The sequence below is a fragment of the Lutra lutra genome, chromosome 1 (genome assembly GCF_902655055.1).
Source record: "Lutra lutra chromosome 1, mLutLut1.2, whole genome shotgun sequence".
Classification (NCBI taxonomy): domain Eukaryota; kingdom Metazoa; phylum Chordata; class Mammalia; order Carnivora; family Mustelidae; genus Lutra; species Lutra lutra.
This window is the reverse complement of record NC_062278.1, coordinates 126,931,655-126,952,542: the sequence shown is the minus strand read 5'-3', so window position 1 is coordinate 126,952,542 and position 20,888 is coordinate 126,931,655. Positions and strand designations below refer to the sequence as shown.

The 20,888-nt window shown below is 46.2% G+C and overlaps 1 protein-coding gene across 1 annotated transcript in view; it reads left to right on the top strand.

Moving 5' to 3' along the window:
- Positions 1-20,888, top strand: part of MRAS (muscle RAS oncogene homolog) — a 64,445-nt gene that overhangs the window by 11,918 nt on the left and 31,639 nt on the right. The window contains exon 2 of the mRNA XM_047736024.1: positions 12,402-12,612. Within this exon, the coding sequence (XP_047591980.1) occupies positions 12,420-12,612 (193 nt within the window). The 5' untranslated portion in view covers positions 12,402-12,419. The remainder of the gene's footprint in view (positions 1-12,401; positions 12,613-20,888) is intronic.

Below are 20,888 nucleotides of genomic sequence, written 5' to 3'. Positions count from 1 at the left end.
CAGAGCCAGGCTGCTGGACCCTCCTTCCTCCATCCTGCTTCAAGGAGATTCCACACCCCCCCCCCCAGCTGCTCATTGTCATGCCCACCTCGTTTTCAGGAAGTTTCCCTTTTATTTTGCTCCAGCCCAGTTCTCTCCAGCCTGGTTACTCGTTTAAAATGGAGATTGGATTGCCTCGCCCCACCTCAGGCAAGAGCCTGGACTGTGTTTCTGTCTCACTGTTGGTCAAACATATAAATTTTTACGTTTTTCATTAATTGTGTGTGACATCTTGAATATCAATGATAGAAACACATGTAAGCAATGGCGTGCCTTCCTGCCCTTCACCTCCCTTGGCCCCTGAACACCCCTGGGATGGGCCGTGTGCCCTCCCCCTAAAGACTGCTAACCCCTGGCTGCTACTTCTCAGTGTCATTTTCACCTCCTTGAATCTCACACCTCCTTGTGGCCAAAGCCAGGCCAGGCCACAACAGTGCAAAGAGTAACTGCCTTGTGTGCTCTAGTGGCCCAGGGCAGCAGCAGGTGCCCTTGTGGGCTGGAGCCCCCCGAGGGGCGGGGAATTCGTTTGGCTCAAATAATGGGTAGTTAACATTAAAAACTCAGCTTCACAGGGCACCTGGGTGGCTCAGTTGGTTAAGTGTCTGCCTTCAGCTCAGGTCATGATCCTGAAGTCCCGGGATTGAGTCCTGGATAGAGTTCCTGGCTCTGGGGAGTCTGCTTCTCCCTCCGATCCTCCCCATCTCATGCTCTCTCTCTCATTCTCTCTCTTGCAAATAAATAAATCTTAAAAAAAAAAAAAAAAAAAAAAAAAAGAACCCTCAGCTTCACGTAAAAATTCCAATTTCTGGCTACTCTTTAAAAATTTAGACCATTGGGGGGTGTCTGGGTGGCTCAGTGGGTTAAAGCCTCTGCCTTCAGCTCAGGTCATGATCCCAGGGTCCTGGGATCGTGCCCCACATCGGGCTCTCTGCTCAGTGGCGAGCCTGCTTCTTCCTCTCTCTATCTCTCTGCCTGCCTCTCTGCCTACTTGTGATCTCTGTCAAATAAAATCTTAAAAAAAATCTTAAAAAAAAAATTTAGACCATCGGGCAACCTGTTGCAGATATGCTCTTGTTGCCGCAGTCAACATGACTCTACCTCCTGGTGGAGGGTAATAGTGGTCTCCTGTTTGCCTCAGGCCCCACTGCTCCCTACTGCCCATACCTGCCTCTTTCTCTCATTTATCCACCTGGCTTCTTTGAGCACATGAGATGGGGAAGTTCATTTGTTTCCCCGAGCGCCTCTTTCTGCCACTGCAGAGTAAAGCAGTTGAGGTAGTGGGACAGCCAGGACTTGGAGGGCTGGTGTTTAGCCATAGTCAGACCTGGCAAGAAGTGTCCATCTCCTAGCCAGGGGCTGCTGACACAGAGCGATGCCTGCCCCTGGTCTCCAGGCCTTCCCTTTACTGTCTGTCACCACCCCTGCCCTTCTCCCGGGCTGCTTACTTCCCAGTGTGCCAGTGCAAGGCCATGGTCCTATGAGACAGGCAGCTCTGGTCTGGGACAGCGCTGAGGCACAACCTGTGAAGCTGTGCTCTGCTTAACTGTCCCCTCCCCCCCACTGTACCCTCCCACTTAGGGGAAAGATAATACTAGATTTGCCTTGCTGCCACCAGGAGGCTCCTAGGCAGTGTGTGGCATCTCCAGACCAGTAGGCAAAGTGGTCAGGGAGCTGGGACCTGGGAGGAACAGGGGATTCGCTGTTTTGGGAGCGTGCATGGCAGGAAAGCACCTGCTCGTTGTCACCCACTTCTGCTGGGCTGGGGCCCATGTGTGCCTAGTGGAACTCCTCACGTGTTATCTCCCTTATGAGGGTCACCACTCACTACTCTGGGACCCGCCTGGCCCATTGGGTATAGTCCCCACACTACCTCTGTCCTCCCCTCTCTACCCAAGCCAGAATCCCTGCTGGCTCCCAGTGTCACCCCGCATTGTGGAAATGCCGACAGCTGACACAAGGAGTATCTGTGCAGAAAGCTGTGCCAGGGCTCTAGAGAAGTAAAGAAGATGCGGTCCAGCCCTCAGACCCCTGCCTGCCCCACCCTAGTGGGGAAATGTGACAGGAAAATAACTCTTAACTCCCAGATTTGAAGGGAGAAGTAGTGGGGCATGCTCCTGAGAAGGGACTGAATGGCCATGTAGCTGAGCTAGGAGCTTTGTGTTTGGACTCGCAGACGGACAAGCCACAGAACCTCTGTGACCTCAGGGTTCATCACAGACAGGTGCTGAACAAGACCTTCTTGGTGTGGTAGCTATGAGGAGTCAAATGGCCTAACAGCTGCAAAGGCCCCTGGCTGTTACCTGCCACTTGGCCAGCACTCCCTAGACAGAGCATGTGGCTGAGAGAAAGGAGACCTGGCTGGTAGAGGACTGGGGAGGAAGGGAGCTTCAGGAGGCGGTTCCTTAGAGAGGGAATGTTCTCACAGGTGGAGGAAAGCTGAAACAGCAGAGTATATTCATTGGCAGACTCTGAGGTGCCCTGCCAGGGGCTGGAGCCGCTGACAAGTTAGGCACCATCTCCATCCTCAGGGACGCCATACCAGGAATCACCGGGAGCAGAGGCAGCGTGAGGGGCAAGCGGGGCTTAGGGCAGTTCAGGGAGGGCCTAGAATGGTATGGTCAGTGGGGAGAGCTTCAGACACCCATGGGGGTTGGCTATGGGAGGACAATGCCAGAGTGATGGGAAGGTAATACCTGGGAGGGGGCCCTGCAGAGGGCAGAGCCAAGCCACTGAATGCACCTGCCGTGAGTGGTGGACTTGCTAGGCCTTGGCCTTTTGAGGAAAAGGGGTTTTTTGAGCTGCTAGGGGAAGGCAGAGGGAAAGGGGCCAGAGCAGAAAGGTGGGACAAGGGGTCTATAGGAGGTTTGGTTGTTGAAGAGTGGTGCTGGCTGGGTTCATGCTGTGAAGGATTGAGCCTAAGAAGCCCCGGAGGAGCTATGAGGAAACAGCTGCCTCGGAATGGGGAGAGAATAGGACAGCGGCCGGCCAGCCTCAGGGGGGTCTGAGGGACCTCACTTTGGGGATGCCCAGATTACCCAGAATCCACCCATCCCTTGTGGGGTGACTGCCAAAGTGACTTTTCTGGTGGACATGCAGGCTCCCGTCTCAAGCTGAGACGTTCTCCTTGGCTGTAGGCACGACTGCCCCAGCCCTAGGAAAATATTAATAGACCCTTAGGGCTGAGAGTAAGAATTTAAATGTAAAACTACTTCCTCTTCTTGGCCCCTCCTGCCACTGAAGGAAGCTGTGACCCAGGGGCCTGAGCTGCCTGCACCCCGGACTGAGTTCACTCCCACCCACTGCCCTGCCTTGGGTGGCAGGAGGACGTGGCGACGTTGGGGGAGGTGGGGTGCTGGGGTGGGAGCTCTGAGGCTGAGAGGGCCAGGTGGCAGCACCCCAGGAGCCAGGGATGCCACTGGGTCTCATTGTTCTGAAGGGCTGTGTGGACCCTGAGACACTGGTCCCTCGTTAACCTCTCGGTTTCTAAGAGCCTTGGAAATTCTAGTGCCCTGGACTAGCCGGGGGGGGGGGGGGGGGGGGGGGGGGGGCGGTGGTGAGTGGGGCAGTTTTTGTTTTTACCTGCCAAGTCCAAGCTTCCCCCTTTACCAAGCTGTTCCCCTGGGCAAAGGCCTTAATGTTTCTGACTCTGTCTCACCACTGGTAAAATGGGGAGACTAAATGCGACCATGCATGGTCATGCCTTGGGCCTTTGTGCAAGTTATCCAGTCTGCCCTGGTTCTTCTCCCTGGTTAACCACACTGTGAGCAGCAGAAAGAGCTGGGGGGCCACTGGATTGGGTAGGTCAAGAGGTGAATGTTACCCTGCAGGGCAGAATTGGTGGGGGTGGAGCTTCTGAGGCCTACACACAGTCACCCTGAGAGCACACTGAGGAGGGAGTGGTGAGGGCTAAATTCTGTTCAGTTGTTATGGGAACCAGCCAGTACACAGTGCATGAGCTCAGGCAGGACTCTAGAGAGACAGGAGGGCTTCCTGCAGGAGGAAGGGATGGATTTTTTTTTTTTTTTAAAGATTTTTATTTATTTATTTGACAGACAGAGATTACAAGTAGGCAGAGAGGCAGGCAGAGAGAGGGGAGGAAGCAGGCTCCCTGCTGAGCAGAGAGCCCGATGTGGGGCTCGATCCCAGGACTTTGAGATCATGACCTGAGCCGAAGGCAGAGGTTTTAACCCACTAAGCCACCCAGGCGCCCCAGGAAGGGATGGATTTTGAGGAACACTGGTGATGGTATCAATTCGAGGTTTACGAGCACTCACTATGGGCCACACACAGGCAATTCAGTGCAGCCCATCATGACCACCAGAAGGCAAAGGCTGCCACTGTCCCCACTTTTACAGAAGAGAAAACCGAGGTACAGAAGAGAAGTAACTTGCTTAAGACTGCAGGCTGAGTCAGTGCCTCGAGCTCCTTGTTGAGGGTTTCCAGGTGAGGGGCCAGCCCCAAGCTGGGCAGGGAGCAGCCGGCAGACAGGCACAAGGAGGCAGGCTGGGGCTGGGACGGCAACCAAGGCAGTGGCGAGGGGCCCAAACAGAGGTGCTGGAACGTGGTCTCAGAGCTTCCCGGTGCTTCCATGGTGCTAGGCAGCTGCCGGATACCCCAGCTTCCTCCCTGGTCCTCAGGGCAGCAGCATGAGTCCTGTATCCTCTTTGGCAGACTGTGACCCAGTTGGGGTGGAGGTAGGGGCTGTTCCCAGGGACTAGTATCTGCCTGGGATGCCTCCCCAACAGGTGCAGGGACGTGGCCCTGGAGGCCTCTGTGACTCTGAAATCACCTGCCTGCCTCATGGCTGACCTCGTCCTGGATCTACTGCCTCTGGCCTGGCCTGACTCTGCCCACCCCACACCCCCCCAAATCACCATTTCACCAACCATGAGAAAATGCCTGGTACAATGGGTTGGCCACTGGCTCTGGAGCCATGGAACATGGTTTCAGATCCTGGTGCTGTCCCTGTCTAGCTGGATGACCTCAGAAATGTTATTTTACTTTGTTGTGTCTCGGTTTCTTCAACCGTAAAATGGGCATAATCAAAGTCATACCTCAGAGGGCTGTTGTGAGAGTCAAGCAAGTTAACGTGGTAAAATCTTCCAAAAGCATCAGATGGTTCACTTACATGAATGAATGAATTATTCATAGTTTTGAACATTGATCACTCCTGTAACTCTAACAGCAGTATTTCCACATACCCTTTCCGGGACTTACTGTGCTGGGTCCTCAGCAGCTAAGCTCCAAGCCCTGTCAGGAGCCACTCTCCAGCTAGCGGGCAAGACCCAAGGGGCAACGGTCATGACAGGAGGAAGCCCGTGGTACTGGGGGGTTGTGAGTAAGGCCAAGGGCATGGCTTCCCTCGCCTGGCTTACTTTCAGCCTTGGCCTTTGCCTGGATCTCTGGATCCCTGTCTGGCCGTTTCTGCCCTGCTGCCAGTGTTCCAGGCATGGTCCAGGCAGCGGAGTTTGGATTTGATGGGGGTAGCTAAGCAGGGGCTGAGGTATTAACACAAGACTCGGGTCATAGAGTTCTCCAGAGATAACCAGGCGGGCTTCCACTAAAGGTCCTGAGACCCTCCCACAGAACAGGATGACCGTAAGTGAGATAGATATGTTAGAGGGAACCAGAAGATGCCTGGTTCTGGGGTGCCACACAAGATTCCCCTCTGGCTCAGTTGCCTGCTTCTGGCTGCCAAGGTGCTGCATAACAATGGTTCTAAGATAGAGCAGGGAAGAGGGTTGTTTATGATGTCTGCCGTGGCTTGGGAGTGGGAGGAGCTGCACTCCTGCTGCATACTCACCATCTGAAACCCGCGGTATTTGAGGTCCTTTATTGCATAAAATAACACACATGGTCTGGTGGGGGGTGAAGTCTTAATAATGGAGCAAGCGGAATGCACTGATGGCTTCCTGGAGGGGTGGAGTGGTGTGGTCCGGAGCTGGGCTTGCATTATCAGAGATGTGAGACAGTGGGTTAGAGCAATGTCTTGGGGAGCAGAGAGTGGAGAGTGAAGCCTTAAGGGATACCAAGTGGCCTAGACCCCCGGCCGGACAGCACACCATCTCTGCACAGCCTGCAAGGCCACAGCCCCAGGGAAGCTGCCCATTTCTGGGAATTGTGCAGAAGGGAAGGGCAGCTCCTGGAATGCAGAGCCATTTCCTCCACATGGGTTGGGTCACTCCCCCCAACGTGTCCTCATCCCTCTGAGCTGGGCACACCCAGACATCATGGCGATGAGATTAGCTTCCCAGAGCTGATTCAGCTCAACGTGACTGCAAATCCATTCACTCTCCCAAGAGCTTCATTAATAGTGAACGTGTCCCTTTCTCTTGGAACCTTATTTACCAGACAACTTGTACTTCAACTGAGGGGATGGAGGGAATCTTTAAAATAATTAGTAGAGAAGTAGAGAAGCAAAAAGCTGTGAAAACTAAACTTTCAATAAAGTTAGCAGTGTCTTTGGGTGAGGCTCTGGGTTGGCCACTGCCCCAGCTTCAAGAATCTGTGGTCCTATAGTCAGGGCCAGGGAAGCAACCAACAAGGATGAAGAGTGCCCAGTGGGTTAGAGAAATCACAGTGACCATCAAAGAAAAGCTGTGTGATGCTGTAAAACTAATCATCCGAAGAATTTAAGGCAGTGTGGTGTGATGGTTCCCAGCGTGACCTTTATTGCCCAGCTAATCCCCTGCAGACGGTCACTACATGGTGGGGAAGGTTACTGCCATGGAGCCTCTCCTGGGCCCCAGTTCTTCTGGCCAGGACCATCTGACACTGCTTTGGAAGTGCACCTGTTGTGGGGAAAGGGTACATGGAGGGGCCAGGGACCCTACAGACCTCTTGACAATATCTGCAGCCAAAGCTATTTCTTTTTTATGGGTCTGCTTACAAAAATGGGCAGTGTTTGGGGCTATTCTTTTGGGAAACAAGCTCTGTAGAAGCCCTAGAACCTGGGACTCTGGGAGAAGGCAACAGATTTGGTAAGGAGTCACAGCCACTGGGCACTGCTGTTTTGGGGGCTGGAGCCCTCTGTTGTCCCAGGCATTAATATGGATTCCTATAATGGGTCCTCCACCAGACTTCTGCGGTACAGGTGCTTTTAGGGCTGTCGATGGGGCCAATAAGTGGTCCAAATCACTGGGGTTGACCTGGCTGGAGGGAGACCAGGGGCCCAATTACATTGCCTGTCAGTGCAAATATGCCTTTGCTGGGGCTTTGCAGTTTTTTTTCACCAGCACCTCACACATTCTTGAGTGTCCTGTTCTCCTGATTTATAGATAGGGAAGCAGGGTCCTGGAAGTTAAGAAACTTGTTCCAGGTCACACAAGGAGTCCATGTTGGAGACACCACTGGACCTCTAGCTGCCTGACTGCAGTCACAGGCTATTAATGTCACTCCCTCCACCCAGACTGGAGAACCAAGGGAGGTTTTGCACAAGACTGTCCCCAGGAGGTCTCGGAACTCTCCCAGCATACTTTGAAAATTGCTAGGTGAAGAGGTTTTTCTGGGCTTATCTGTCCACCCAGCCCCCCACCTCCTAGGAGCATCACCTCCCCCTTCTTGGCCCAAGGGAGGGCTGGCTGGGGAGAAGGATGCTCTGGGGCATATCTAGCAGTCAGTGAATAGACCCTGAGCTCCCATGTGTTGGCCCTGCCTGGTTCTGCGAAAGGCAAGGGAATGAGATGTGGCTCCTGTCCTGTCGTGGTAGAGCTGCTTGGGGAGACGAATCGGCCCTTCAGGAAACAACTTCACACCTTGTAAGATGGTGCTAACCCTGAGAAAGAGGGAGTAAAAGACAGCTGCCCAAAAAAGCTTATTTCTCTGGTTAAAGATGCCCAAAGTGCTTGAATATGTGTTATTAAAATTGCTCAAGCAGCAATGCTGCCTTTGAGGAAAAAGTTTCCAGCATATGTGCGAATTTGAGCTGCCGGTGGACTGGGAGGGGCTCTGGGAGCCGTGGTTGCCATGGAAACCAGCACTCAGCCGCCAATGCCCCACCTAGTGGCTGCTGTTCCAAAAGTTGGTTTCTGAGTGGAGGGGACTGCCTCCAACCTCGGAGCCATTTCCCACGGAAACAACATTCTAAATGATGGTTGACGATCCCACACAGGCTTGCCATGGAGCTGAGATGGCAGCGGGACTTCTCATGGGGGAGCCTGTGAGTGGAGAAAGGGAGATTGGGAGGGAGGGAGTCTCTCCAGGGAATAAAGTAAACAAGACCAAGAGCAAACATTGGAGCACCTTCTCTAAGCTGAACACATTTCATACATTTTAATTTCATGTTTAGAGCAATCCTGCAAAGTATAATTTTCTAACCAATCCCGTCTTACAAAGAGGAAACTGAGGCTGTGAATGTAACTTGCCCAACAGTGTTACTTACCTGGTCCATAGAAGAGTATCCAGCATCAAAAACTGGTGGGGGAACTTTAGAGACCCTTGATCCACCTTATAACACCCTCCCACCACAAAGGGGCCATCCAGAACCCCCCAAAAGTAAAGAACTGACATTCTAGAATGATCTCTAAAAAGATCTAGAAAGATCTCTGATCTTCTAGTTGAATAGTCTAGAGAGGAGGGGGGTTCTTGTGAATGTAAGCAGTTTGCTCTTTAACCACCAACCAACTTTTTATCCTGTGGTGTCTTTCGTCATAGCCTGTGGTGACTGAAAAAAATTTTTCTCTTTACCACTTGAGTCCAGCCTATTTTGTAGGAGTGTGGTACATTTTGACTGCCCTCTCCACTTACAAAGACATTGTTTAGTCAGGGATTATTTGCGGGGAGGCTGAAAGCCTGGGACTCTATGTCCATCAGGAGAAGAGCCTTTATGAACTGGGGGAGGGGCCAGTTCTGGACCCCTTCTTTTACCCCTGCAACACCTTCTTTCCTTCGTAGGCCCACACTTGCTTCCAGAAGGGCTTTTCTGTGTGACTGGTCTGACTTGGTAGAAGGAGGGAGATGGTCCTAACTGCTGGCTGGGAGGTTTGCCCCTTAACCCTCTCCATGGTCAGGGCCAATGCTATGGCTAGTAGGTGGTCTGGCACTGGTTCAGAAATGCCTTCAGCTAGCTTTTTTGCCCTTTGCTAATGCTCTGCCCAGCTTTGGTAATAGAGACAGGGGCAAAATGCCATCCCCTGCCCTTCTGTGCACCTTAAATATAGACAGTTTCAAGGGCACTGGTGGCCTCTGCACCAGTGACTGCAGGGTGCAGAGTAGAAGGACATGCCTCTCATAGGATGTGATTACTGGGCCCAGTGCTGACCTGTGAAGAGGGGGCCCTAAGGGTCTGCAGAGGACTCAGTATGACCCCAGGGTACACTGGGCAAACATAAAGCTGGTTGGGAGAGTGAATAGAGTGTGAGAGGCTGTGGTATAGCCACTACTGGAGAGGTCAGCATTGGTGACCCGTGACAGCCTTGAATGTCCAGTGAAGGAGCCGGAACTTGGCCCATCAGCCTTGGGCAGCACTAAAGGGCTTTTTACTGCGAGGGATCTGGTCCAATTTTTGTGCTGACTGTGCTTTCTAACCTGCTTCCATTGAGTCTTAGTTGGGAGGGAGCCCCGAGTTGGCTGCCTGTGGTCTCTCAGGAGCTCAACCTCTGAGTGCAGAACTCTCTGAAAGGAAGGAACCCCTCATTTGACCATTTCCTGCCAGCTGCCTTGTTTGACAAGCAGGTTCCAGGTGGCTCTGCTGTGGGTGGTCTGTACCAATTCAGAGATTCAGTTCATGTCCTTTATCATACTTACTAGTGAAGATTTCTTACCTTGTTTTATTTTGAAAAGAAAATCAAGAGAAATAATTTCCCTTCTTGATATCTTCCCACCCACTGAGTATTTTTTATTCATGTCGCTGCTAGCAGAGAATGGAAGGGAGCTTTAAAAACAGCCTCTTTCATTGGCAAATATGCTCACCCTGGCCCGGTGTCACTGTCCACCCTCAGCCAAGATGGCGGGTAAGGAAAGACTGACACTTTGCTCCCCTGACCTGAGAGGCGGAAAGAGGGAGTTGGACCTTGCTTTCCTCTCCCCATTTCTGTTTTCTTCCAGCTGCCCTGTGGCCCCTTTGGACCTCTATCTCTTGTCATGTGGGAAAGCTCAGTTGCCAAAGCCTCAACTTGTCCCCACCTTTACCCTACTTAGGGAGACTGGGCACCAGATGCTGGGGCTGCAGCCGGCCCCTGGGCCTAGTTTCTTGCACTTACGGAGCTCAAATCCTCACCTGAAGGACATGGAGTCCTACATTTTTAGGTAGCCAGAACATTCATTTGGTGGGAACATTAATTAATTTTTTTACTTGAAGATAGTTGACACACGATGTTATATTAGTTTCAGGGGTACAACATAGTCATTCATCAACTCTATGCTCGGCTCACCACAAATGTAGCCATCTGTCACCATGCAGTGCTGTTACAGTACCATTGCCTATGTTCCCTGTGCTGTGCCTTTTATTCCCATTCGTGGGAATATTTTAATATTGTTAAACTTTCCCGGGGTTACATATACAATATTAGCTTACTGTAGCAAGTGTTGAGAAAAATTGAGAGAGTGCCCCCAAATCTGCCAGTCCTCTCTGTGCCTAGAACCACATCTAGACATACAGATTCATTCATGGAAATGCAATCATATGTACTTGTGGTTTCACAGCCTGTTTGGGGCTCTTTTCATGCATAATATATTAATGTTCCTAGGTCAGGGACTATCATCCTTTATAATGGCTGCACAGTATTGCATTGTGTAGATAAATTTTTCTTTAACTCCCCCCCCAACATTTAAGTGATTTCCATTTTCCCCCGTCCTTCACATCTTTGTACACTTGTCTGATTATTTCCTAGAATAAATCATCATATACCCTACAGCTTCGAGCGAGGGTATGTCATTTTAAATTTTGGTATATTTATGCGAGTATATTCTCAGTCTGGTCAGGACAGATTTACATGCTCATCCGCAGTGTATAAAAGCGCCTATACTTCCTCGCACTGCAGGGAAATCCTAAATGTCAACATCAAGCTTCAGTAACTACAGAGCGTTTTGCAATGCCTCTCTCCTGTAACCTCATGCAAATCAGCATGGCCACATATCCCACATTTGTGTCTAACACCCTTTTGTTGCTATCTAGAACTGAGGACTCTTTTAGGGTTGCACATAACTGAAAAATCCAGCCCTTTCATCTGATGGGTCAGGAAAGCATGGCTTGGCGCAGCCTTCCCAAGCAGCAGCGAAGCACGTGGGACACCCAGTCTGCACACTTAAGTGCCCCCATCATGCCTACGCCATGCCTGTCTGCCTTCCGGATTGTGCAGAGCTTTTTCTTTCCTGGTACCGTGAGGCAGGATCCAGCTTGCACGCCCTTGGCATGAGGTCAGTGCTCCTGCTACCCAGGAGGAGGCATTGTTCTCCCTGGCCCCCTGGCAGGGTCCACAGTTAGTAACCCAGGTCCCTGGGCCAAGCGCTCCTTCCACACTCCCTGCCTCCCTCTCCTCCTTGTCACTTCATGGTGCTGCTTCCAAAGATCACTCTTCCCTTCTCTACTGTTACCTCTTCATAACCAGTCATTATCTATTCGGGCTCAATTATTCTTTAGAATCCTGGCCCCACATTTCTGTCTCCTTGCCTAGTCACCTTAACTCGTTGACATCTTAGGATGGACAATTCTTTGTTTTGGGGGATGTGCTATGCTTCATAGGCTGTGGAACCACAGCCTTGGCCCATTGACTGGATGCCAGTTATACCCACTCGGTTTTAACAACCGGAATAATCTCCAGATGTTGCAGATGTTCCTGAGGGGCAGAATTGCCCCCAGTTGAGAACCACTGCCTTAGCAGGACTCAGCATCATTAAAACAAAACTTAGCCCTGCTCCTCCTCTTCCTCCTGCCCAGCTAACACAGGGGTTGACCAGTTGTCAAGAGATTCCAGCACAACTGTCTGCATGACAAAGGACAAGGAGACTGAGGGAGAGGAGCCACAATCACTAAATTCTGAGGGGCTGGGGTACAGAGATCCTGAACTCCTCCGGTTAGCAAGGCTGTTATGGCCAACCTTCCCTTAGCTCCGGCAACCTCAAATCCTTCTGAGCACAGCAGTCCCCTGACCAGAGTTGATGTAAAAGGTGCCATCCCTGCTCAGATTAGCACCCACATGGTTACCTGTACAGAATAGGGCAGACTTTAATGGTGGAAATGCTTCTTTGATATGGCTTTGGCTATGCTTGTTAAAGACTTCAGGGCATCTAGTAGTATGTATCCCCAAGACCATGGTTGGTATTCAAAAATGATTGAATCAATATACAATTGGGAGTATTTGGTACTTTCTGAGGTCAGGAAGGAAAAAGGCCCAGGCCTCATTATGCATGTCTTGCTTCCCCAGGTCTGACCTACTAGAAACATGGCAACCAGTGCCGTCCCCAGTGACAACCTCCCCACGTACAAGCTGGTGGTGGTGGGAGATGGGGGTGTGGGCAAGAGTGCCCTCACCATCCAGTTTTTCCAGAAGATCTTTGTGCCTGACTACGACCCCACCATTGAAGACTCCTACCTGAAACACACAGAGATTGACAATCAGTGGGCCATCCTGGATGGTGAGACCCCAATGGCAGCCCTGCATGGGGCGAGGGGTGGCTTGGGGAGGAGGCAGAGGGTCAGGGGAAGGTGATGAGCTTCACTGGGGCCAGATGGCTTCTCTCATGTTGTCATTGTGACATGGTTGGTATAAGGCCGTGTATGTTTTCCAGGGTGAATTCTGAACAGCTTTGTGGAAACCAAAATGTGTATTCAACAAAGAGGCAAAGCTAGCCTCATGCCAGCTCAGTGATGTCATGTTTGTTATTGCTTGCTGATCAGAAGCGCTGATTAGCATTTACAGATGTCTCCGGCTAATAAAAAAAAGGCAGGGGGGGTATAAATTATTCTTTAGTGAGCATAGTTTATTTTTGCTTGGAGGGAAAATCTTGCATCTGACTTTGTTTCTAGTTTAGTCTAAGTTGGTTTAGATGAACAGTTCTCCAGTTGTGGTATCCAGGCCAGCACCCAAGTATTACCGGGAAGCTTATCAGAAATGAAAACCCCCCGGGCTCTGTTGATTCAGAAGCTCAGAGGGTGGAGGCCAGCAGTCTGTGTTTTAACAAGCTCTCCAGGTGATGCTGAAGTAGAGAACCGCTGCTCCAGATCCTCACTCTCTGAGTCTCTTAAACAGAGCCGTTCAGGATAGACCGTCATTGTAGGAGAGGAGCTTGGAAAGCCACTGGGATACAAGTCCGCTGTCAGCTATGTGATTCGCAGGTGTTTGCTTCCAGTGTGGGGCCATGTTTTTCGTTCTCTTAACAGTGTCTTTCAAAGACTAGAGTTTTTACTTTTGAGGAGGTTCCATTTATCAGTTTGTTCTTTTATGGACTGTGCTTTTGGTGTCGGGTCTAAAATATTTGCCCAACCCAAGGTCACAAAGTTTTTCCCCTGTGTTTTCTTCTAGCTGTCTAATGGCTTTAGGCTCTGTATTTGGTTATGATCCACCCCGAGTTAATTTTTGTATGTAGTGTGAGATATGGCACAAGGTTTAGTTTAGTTTTGTTTGGTTTGGTTTGGTTGTTTGTATATGGAGATGCAATTGTTCCAGCACTATTTGTTGAAAAGGTTGTCCTTTCTCCACTGAATTGCCTTTGTTCCTTTGATGAAAATTAGTTCCTCATATATTCTGTTTGATCTGACTCTCTTAGCATCAATACCACACTGTCTTGATAACTGTAGCCTTATAATTATAAGTCCTAAATGCACATCCCATTAAATCCCTAATTTTGTTCTTTTTCAATGTTGCTTTGGCCCATCTAGGTCCTGTGCATTTCCATATGAATTTTAGAATCAGTTAAATTCAAAAATTTTAGATTTTAGACTGAGATTGTGTTAAATCTATATAGATTTATAGATTTGAGAAGAATTGACATCCTAACAATGTTGAGCCCTCCAACCCATGAATACGGTATTTCTCCATATTTTTAGGTCTTCTCTAATTCTCTCATCAGTTGTTCTTGCAGATTTGCCTGCGTAGGTCTCTATGTATTTTGTCAGATTTATATATACAGTCCGTATTACAAATGATATTGGTTTTTCATTTTAGTTTTTTTTTAAAGATTTTATTTATTTATTTGACAGAGACACAGTGAGAGAGGGTATACAAGCAGGGGGAGTGGGAGAGAGAGAAGCAGGCTTCCCACAGAGCAGGGAGGCCAAGGTGGGGCTCGATCCCAGGACCCAGGATCATGACCTGAGCCAAAGGCAGATGCTTAACAACTAAGCCATCTGGGAGCCCCTTCATTTCAGTTTGGAATTGTTTTTTGCTGATATGTAGAAATACAGGAGCATTTTGTATGTTAACTGTAACTTGCAACCTTATTAAACTCACTTATTCTAGTGGATCTTGTAGATTCCTTTGGATTTTCTGCAAAGATGGTCACGTCTGTGAGTAAAGATAGTTTTACTTCTTTCCGATCTGGATGGCTTGTGATTCTTTTTCTTGCCTTATTTCACTGACTAAAAACATACTTGTCTTGCTCTTGATCTTAAGGGGATCTTTCCTTTTCAGTCTTTCAGCACTAAGTATGATGTTAGCTGTAGGTTTTTTATACATTCCCTTTATCAGGTTGGGGAAGTTCCTTTCTATTTCTAGTTTGCTGAGAATTTTTATGAGGTGTAGATGTTGGCTTTTGTCAAATGCTTCTTGTGTGTCTGCTGACATACTCAGATGGTGGTTTCTGTTTTAGTATGTCAATATGGAAAATCACATTAATTTTTCTAATGTTAAATCAACATTGTATCCCTGGGATAAATCCCACCTGGCCATAATGTATTACCCTTTTACATATTGTTGGCTTTTATTCATTAAAATTTTGTTTAGAATTTTTGCATCTGTGTTCTTGAGAGTTATCTTGGTCTGTAGTTTTCTTGTTATGTCTGAGTAATACTGGCTTTATAGAATGAATTGAGAAGTATGCTCTCTTCTTCAGTTTTCTGGAAGAGTTTGAATAAAATTGGTACTATTTCTTTCTTAAATGTTTAGTAGAATTCACCTATGAGGACATCTGAGGTTGGAGTTTTCTTTGTCAGAAGATTTTTACCTTCAAATTTAATTCCTTTAATAAATCTATGGCCATTCAGGTTGTCTGTTTCTTTTTCAGTGAGTTTTGGTAGTTTGTATCCTTCAAAAAGTTGTTCAGTTCGGGCGCCTGGGTGGCTCAGTGGGTTAAGCTGCTGCCTTCGGCTCAGGTCATGATCTCAGGGTCCTGGGATCGAGTCCCACATCGGGCTCTCTGCTCAGCAGGGAGCCTGCTTCCCTTCCTCTCTCTCTGTCTGCCTCTCTGCCTACTTGTGATCTCTGTCTGTCAAATAAATAAATAAAATCTTTAAAAAAAAAAGTTGTTCAGTTCATCAAAGTTACCAAATTTACTGACATAAAGTTGTTCATGATATTCTCTTATTATTTTCTTTTTTAAAAAAATTTTATTTATTTTTATTTGACAGACAGAGATCACAAGTAGGCAGATGCAGGCAGAGAGAGAGAGAGGAAGAAGCAGGCTCCCTGCCGAGCAGAAAGCCCGATGTGGGACTCAATCCCAGGATCCTGAGATCATGACCCGAGCCGAAGGCAGAGGCTTAACCCACTGAGCAACCCAGGCGCCCCTCTTATTATTTTCTTAATAACAGTAGAGTTCATAGTGATGTTGCCTTTCTTATTCCTGATATTGTTAATTTGTGTGTTCCCCTTTTCCCTAATCAGGCAAGCTAGAGATGAAGCAACATCATTGATTTTCACAAGAAAACCAGCTCTTGAGTCCTTTGACTTTTCCCATTTGGTTTCATTGATTTCTACTCTTACCTGCATTATTTCCTTTTGTCTGTCTATTTTGGAATTAATTTGTTCTTTAACTTTTTAAAATGGAAGCTGAGGTCATTGACTGGAACATTTCTTCTTTTCCAAGATATTCATTTGGTGCTAAATTCCCCCAACTACTTCTTTAGCAGCATTCAAGCTATTCTAATACACTATGTCTTCATTTCTATTCAGTTCAAAATACTTTCTAATTTCCCTTTTGAGATCATCTTTGACCCATAGGTTATTTGGAAACATTTAGTATTCAAATATATTTAGGAATTTTCCAGAGATCCTTCTGTCATTGGTTTCTATTTTATTTTCATTATGTCAGAGAACATACAGTATGTTATTTAAGTTATTTAAAACTCATTGAGTCTTGTTTTATGACCCAGGATTTGGTCTTTCTGGCTAGATGTTCCATGTGCACACAAAAAGAATGGGTATTCAGCCATTGTTGGGTGGAATGTTTTATGAATGTCTGTTATTTTGTCTGATTTTTGGTTGTTTCAGGCGAGAAGACAGATCTGGTCCTTGTTACTCTATCCTGGTCAGAACCAGTACCAAATCATCACTTCAAAAAAAAAAAAAATGCGACAACTTTATATGTTTACTTTAAAAGGGTAGATATTGTGGTATTTTCATTATATATTAATTTTTTTTAAAGATTTTATTTATTTGACACAGAGACAGAGATCACAAGTAGGCAGAGAGGCAGGCAGAGAGAGAGGGGGAAACAGGCTCCCTGCCAAGCAGAGAGCCCAATGCGGTGCTCGATCTCAGGACCCTGAGACCATGACCTGAGCTGAAGGCAGGGGCTTAAACCTCTGAGCCACCCACGTGCCCTATATCTTAATTTTTAAAAGCACCATTCTTCAGGGGGTTCGTCTGCAGCCCTGAAACTTTGACTAGTTCTCTAGGAACCAAGCACACTCCCACCTCAGGGGTTTGCATTTGGTATTCTCTCTGCCTAGAATGTCCTTCCTTCAGAAATATATTCTCACTTCGCGTAGGTCTCCACCCAAATGTTAACTTTATCAAGGAGGTCTTCCCTGACCAGACCATCTCTACTAGTACCCAAACCCCCCACCCCCAACATTCTGTCCCTCTGCACAACTCTTTGTCTTTATTCTACCTTTTACTGTTGAACATATATTTATATTTGTTCAATATATTTATTTGTTTGAGGTTTTGTTGCTCCCCAATAAAATATAAATTTTTGAGAGTAGGAACTTAATTTTATTTACTGCTCTATTCTCAGTGTCTAGAACACTGGACCTCAGTAAATGGGTGGGAAATGAATGAATGAATGAATGAGTCCTGGACAATGTATGTGCAGTCATAGGTTTAATGTGCTAGTTGCATTATAAAATAAATATATATAACCACTAAAATATAAAACTTATATTTATGCACTTTCTAAAATCATCTCATACATTACCCATTCAAATATATACCACACTTTGGGATATACTGAGTTAAAGAGATATAAACAGTTTCTTTATTGTTGGACTTCAAAGAATAGTCCATATACAAACATAATATTGGAGATATATTGGTGGGTATATTGTCCTTAGGGTTTCCCAAAGGACTACGTTTTGCACATGATTCTGGGCTATTTCCACAGAAAATATCCTGGAACACATTGCCTAATGCATGTAGGAGAGAGTAATACCATGCCTGGTACATTGTTGAAGCTCAATATTTCTTCTATTTCTCTATACAGCCATATTGACTTCTCTTTTTCTTTTAAAAAATTTTTTTTAATTTTAATTTTTTTTATTAACATATAATATATTATTTGCCCCAGGGGTACAGGTCTGTGAATCATTCAGGCTTACACACTTCACAGCACTCACCATAGCACATACCCTCTCCAGTGTCCGTAACCCAACCACCCTCTCCATACCCGCCTCCCCCCAGCAACCAACCCTTAGTTTGTTTTGTGAGATCAAGAGTCTCTTACGGTTTGTCTCCCTCCTGATCCCATCTTGTTTCATTTTTTTCTTTCCCTACCCCCCAAACTCCCCACGTTGCCTCTCAAATTCCTTATATCAGGGAGATCATACGATAATTGTCTTTCTCTGATTGACTTATTTTGCTCAGTATAATACCCTCTAGTTCCATCCACGTCATTGCAAAAGGCAAGATTTCATTTCTTTTGATGGCTGCATAGTATTCCGTTGTATATATATACCAAATATTTATCCATTCATCTGTTGATGGACATCTAGGTTCTTTCCATAGTTTGGCTATTGTGGACATTGCTGCTATAAACATTTGGGTGCACATGCCCCTTCAGATCACTACATTTGTATCTTTAGGGTAAATATCCAGTAGTGTGATTGCTAGGTCATAGGGTAGCTCTATTTTCAAATTTTTGAGGAACCTCCATGCTGTTTTCCAGAGTGGCTACACCAGCTTGCATTCCTACCAACAGTGTAGGAGGGTTCCCCTTTCTCCACATCCTTGCCAGCATCTGTCATTTCCTGACTTGTTAATTTTAGCCATTCTGACTGATGTGAGGTGGTATCTCATTGTGGTTTTGATTTGTATTTCCCCAATGCTGAGTGATATGGAGCACTTTATCATGTGTTTGTTGGCCATCTGGATGTCTTTTTTGCAGAAATGTCTGTTCATGTCCTCTGCCCGTTTCTTGATCAGATTATTTGTTCTTTGGGTGTTGAGTTTGGTAAATTCTTTATAATATATATATATAAATATATATATATGTATATATATATATATATAACTAGCCCTTTATCTGATATGTCGTTTGCAAATATCTTCTCCCATTCTGTCAGTTGTCTTTTGGTTTTGTTGACTGTTTTCTTTGCTGTGCAGAAACTTTGGATCTTGATGAAGTCCCAGTAGTTCATTTTTGCCCTTGCTTCCCTTGCCTTTGGCAATGTTTCTAGGAAGAAGTTGCTGCGGCTGAGGTCAAAGAAGTTGCTACCTATGTTCTACTCAAGGATTTTGATGGGTTCATTTCTCACATTGAGGTCTTTCATCCATTTTGAGTCTATTTTTATGTGTGGTATAATGAAATGGTCCAGTTTCACTTTTCTGCATGTGACTGTCCAATTTTCCCAACACCATTTGGTGAAGAGACTGTCTTTTTTTCCATTGGACATTCTTTGCTGCTTTGTCGAAGATTAGTTGACCATAGAGTTGAGGGTCTATTTCTGGGCTCTCTATTCTCTATTCTGTTCCATTGATCTATGTGTCTGTTTTTGTGGCAGTGCCATACTGTCTTGATGATGACAGCTTTGTAATAGAGCTTGAACTCTGGAATTGTGATGCCACCAATTTTGGCTTTCTTTTTCAACATTCCTTTAGCTATTCAAGGTCTTTTCTGGTTCCATGTAAATTTTAGGATTATTTGTTCCATTTCTTTGGAAAAAAATGATGGTATTTTAATAGGGATTGCATTAAACATGTAGATTGCTTTAGGTAGCATAGACATTTTCACAATATTTGTTCTTCTAATCCGTGAGCATGGAACATTTTTGTGTTTCTATTTGTCTTCCTCAATTTCTTTCATGAGTATTTTATAGTTTTCTGAGTACAGATTCTTTGCTTCTTTGGATAGGTTTATTCCTAGGTATCTTACTGTTTTGGGTGCAGTTGTAAATGGGATTGACTCCTTAATTTCTCTTTCTTCTGTATTGTGGTGGTGCATAGAAATGCAACTGATTTCTGTGCATTGATTTTATATCCTGACACTTTACTGAATTCCTGTACAAGTTCTAGCAGATTTGGAGTGGAGTCTTTTGGGTTTTCCATATAAAGTATCATGTCATCTGCAAAAAGGGATAGTTTGACTTCTCTGCTGATTTGGATGCCTATACTTTCTTTTTATTGTCTGATTGCTGAGACAGCAGTGGTGATAATGGACAGCCCTGCTGTGTTCCTGGCCTTAGCAGAAAAGCTCTCAGTTATTCTCCATTGAGAATGATATTCACTGTGGGTTTTTCATAGGTGGCTTTGATGATATTGAGGTATGAACCGTCTATCCCTACTCTTTGAAGAGTTTTGATCAATAAAGGAAGCTGTACTTTGTCAAATGCTTTTTCAGCATCTATTGAGAATATTATATGGTTCTTGTTCTTTCTTTTGTTAATGTATTGTATCACATTGATTGATTTGCGGATGTTGAACCAATCTTGTAGCCCTGGAATAAATCCCACTTGGTCGTGGTGAATAATACTTTTAATATACTGTTGGATCCTATTGGCTAGTATTTTGGTGAGGATTTTTGCATCTGTGTTCATCAAGGATATTGGTCTATAATTCTCCTTTTTGGTAGGGTCTTTGTCTGGTTTTGGGATCAAGGTAATGCTGGCCTCATAAAATGAGTTTGGAAGTTTTCCTTCCATTTCTATTTTTTGGAACAGTTTCAGGAGAATAAGTATTAATTGTTCTTTAAATGTTTGGTAGAATTACCCCTGAGAAGCCGTCTAGCCCTGGGCTCTTGTTTGTTGGGATATTTTTGATGACTGCTTCAATCTCCTTACTGGTTATGGGTCTGTTCAGGTTTTCTATTTCTTCCTGGTTCAGTGTTGGTAGTTTACGTGTCTCTTGGAATGCATCCATTTCTTCCAGCTTGTCAAATTTGCTGCCATATTGTTGCTCATAATACGTTCTTATAATTGTTTGTATTTCTTTGGTGTTGGTTGTGATCTCTCCTCGTTCATTCATGATTTTATTAATTTGGGTCCTTTCTCTTTTCTTTTTGATAAGTCTGGCCAGGGGTTTATCAATCTTATTAATTCTTTCAAAGAACCAGCTCCTAGTTTCATTGATTTGTTCTATTGTTCTTTGGTTTCTATTTCATTGATTTCTGCTCTGATCTTTATGATTTCTCTTCTCCTGCTGGGTTTAGGCTTTCTTTGCTGTTCTTTCCCCAGCTCCTTTAGGTGTAGGGTTAGGCTGTGTATTTGAGACCTTTCTTGTTTCTTGAGAAGGCTTGTATCGCTATATACTTTCCTCTCAGGA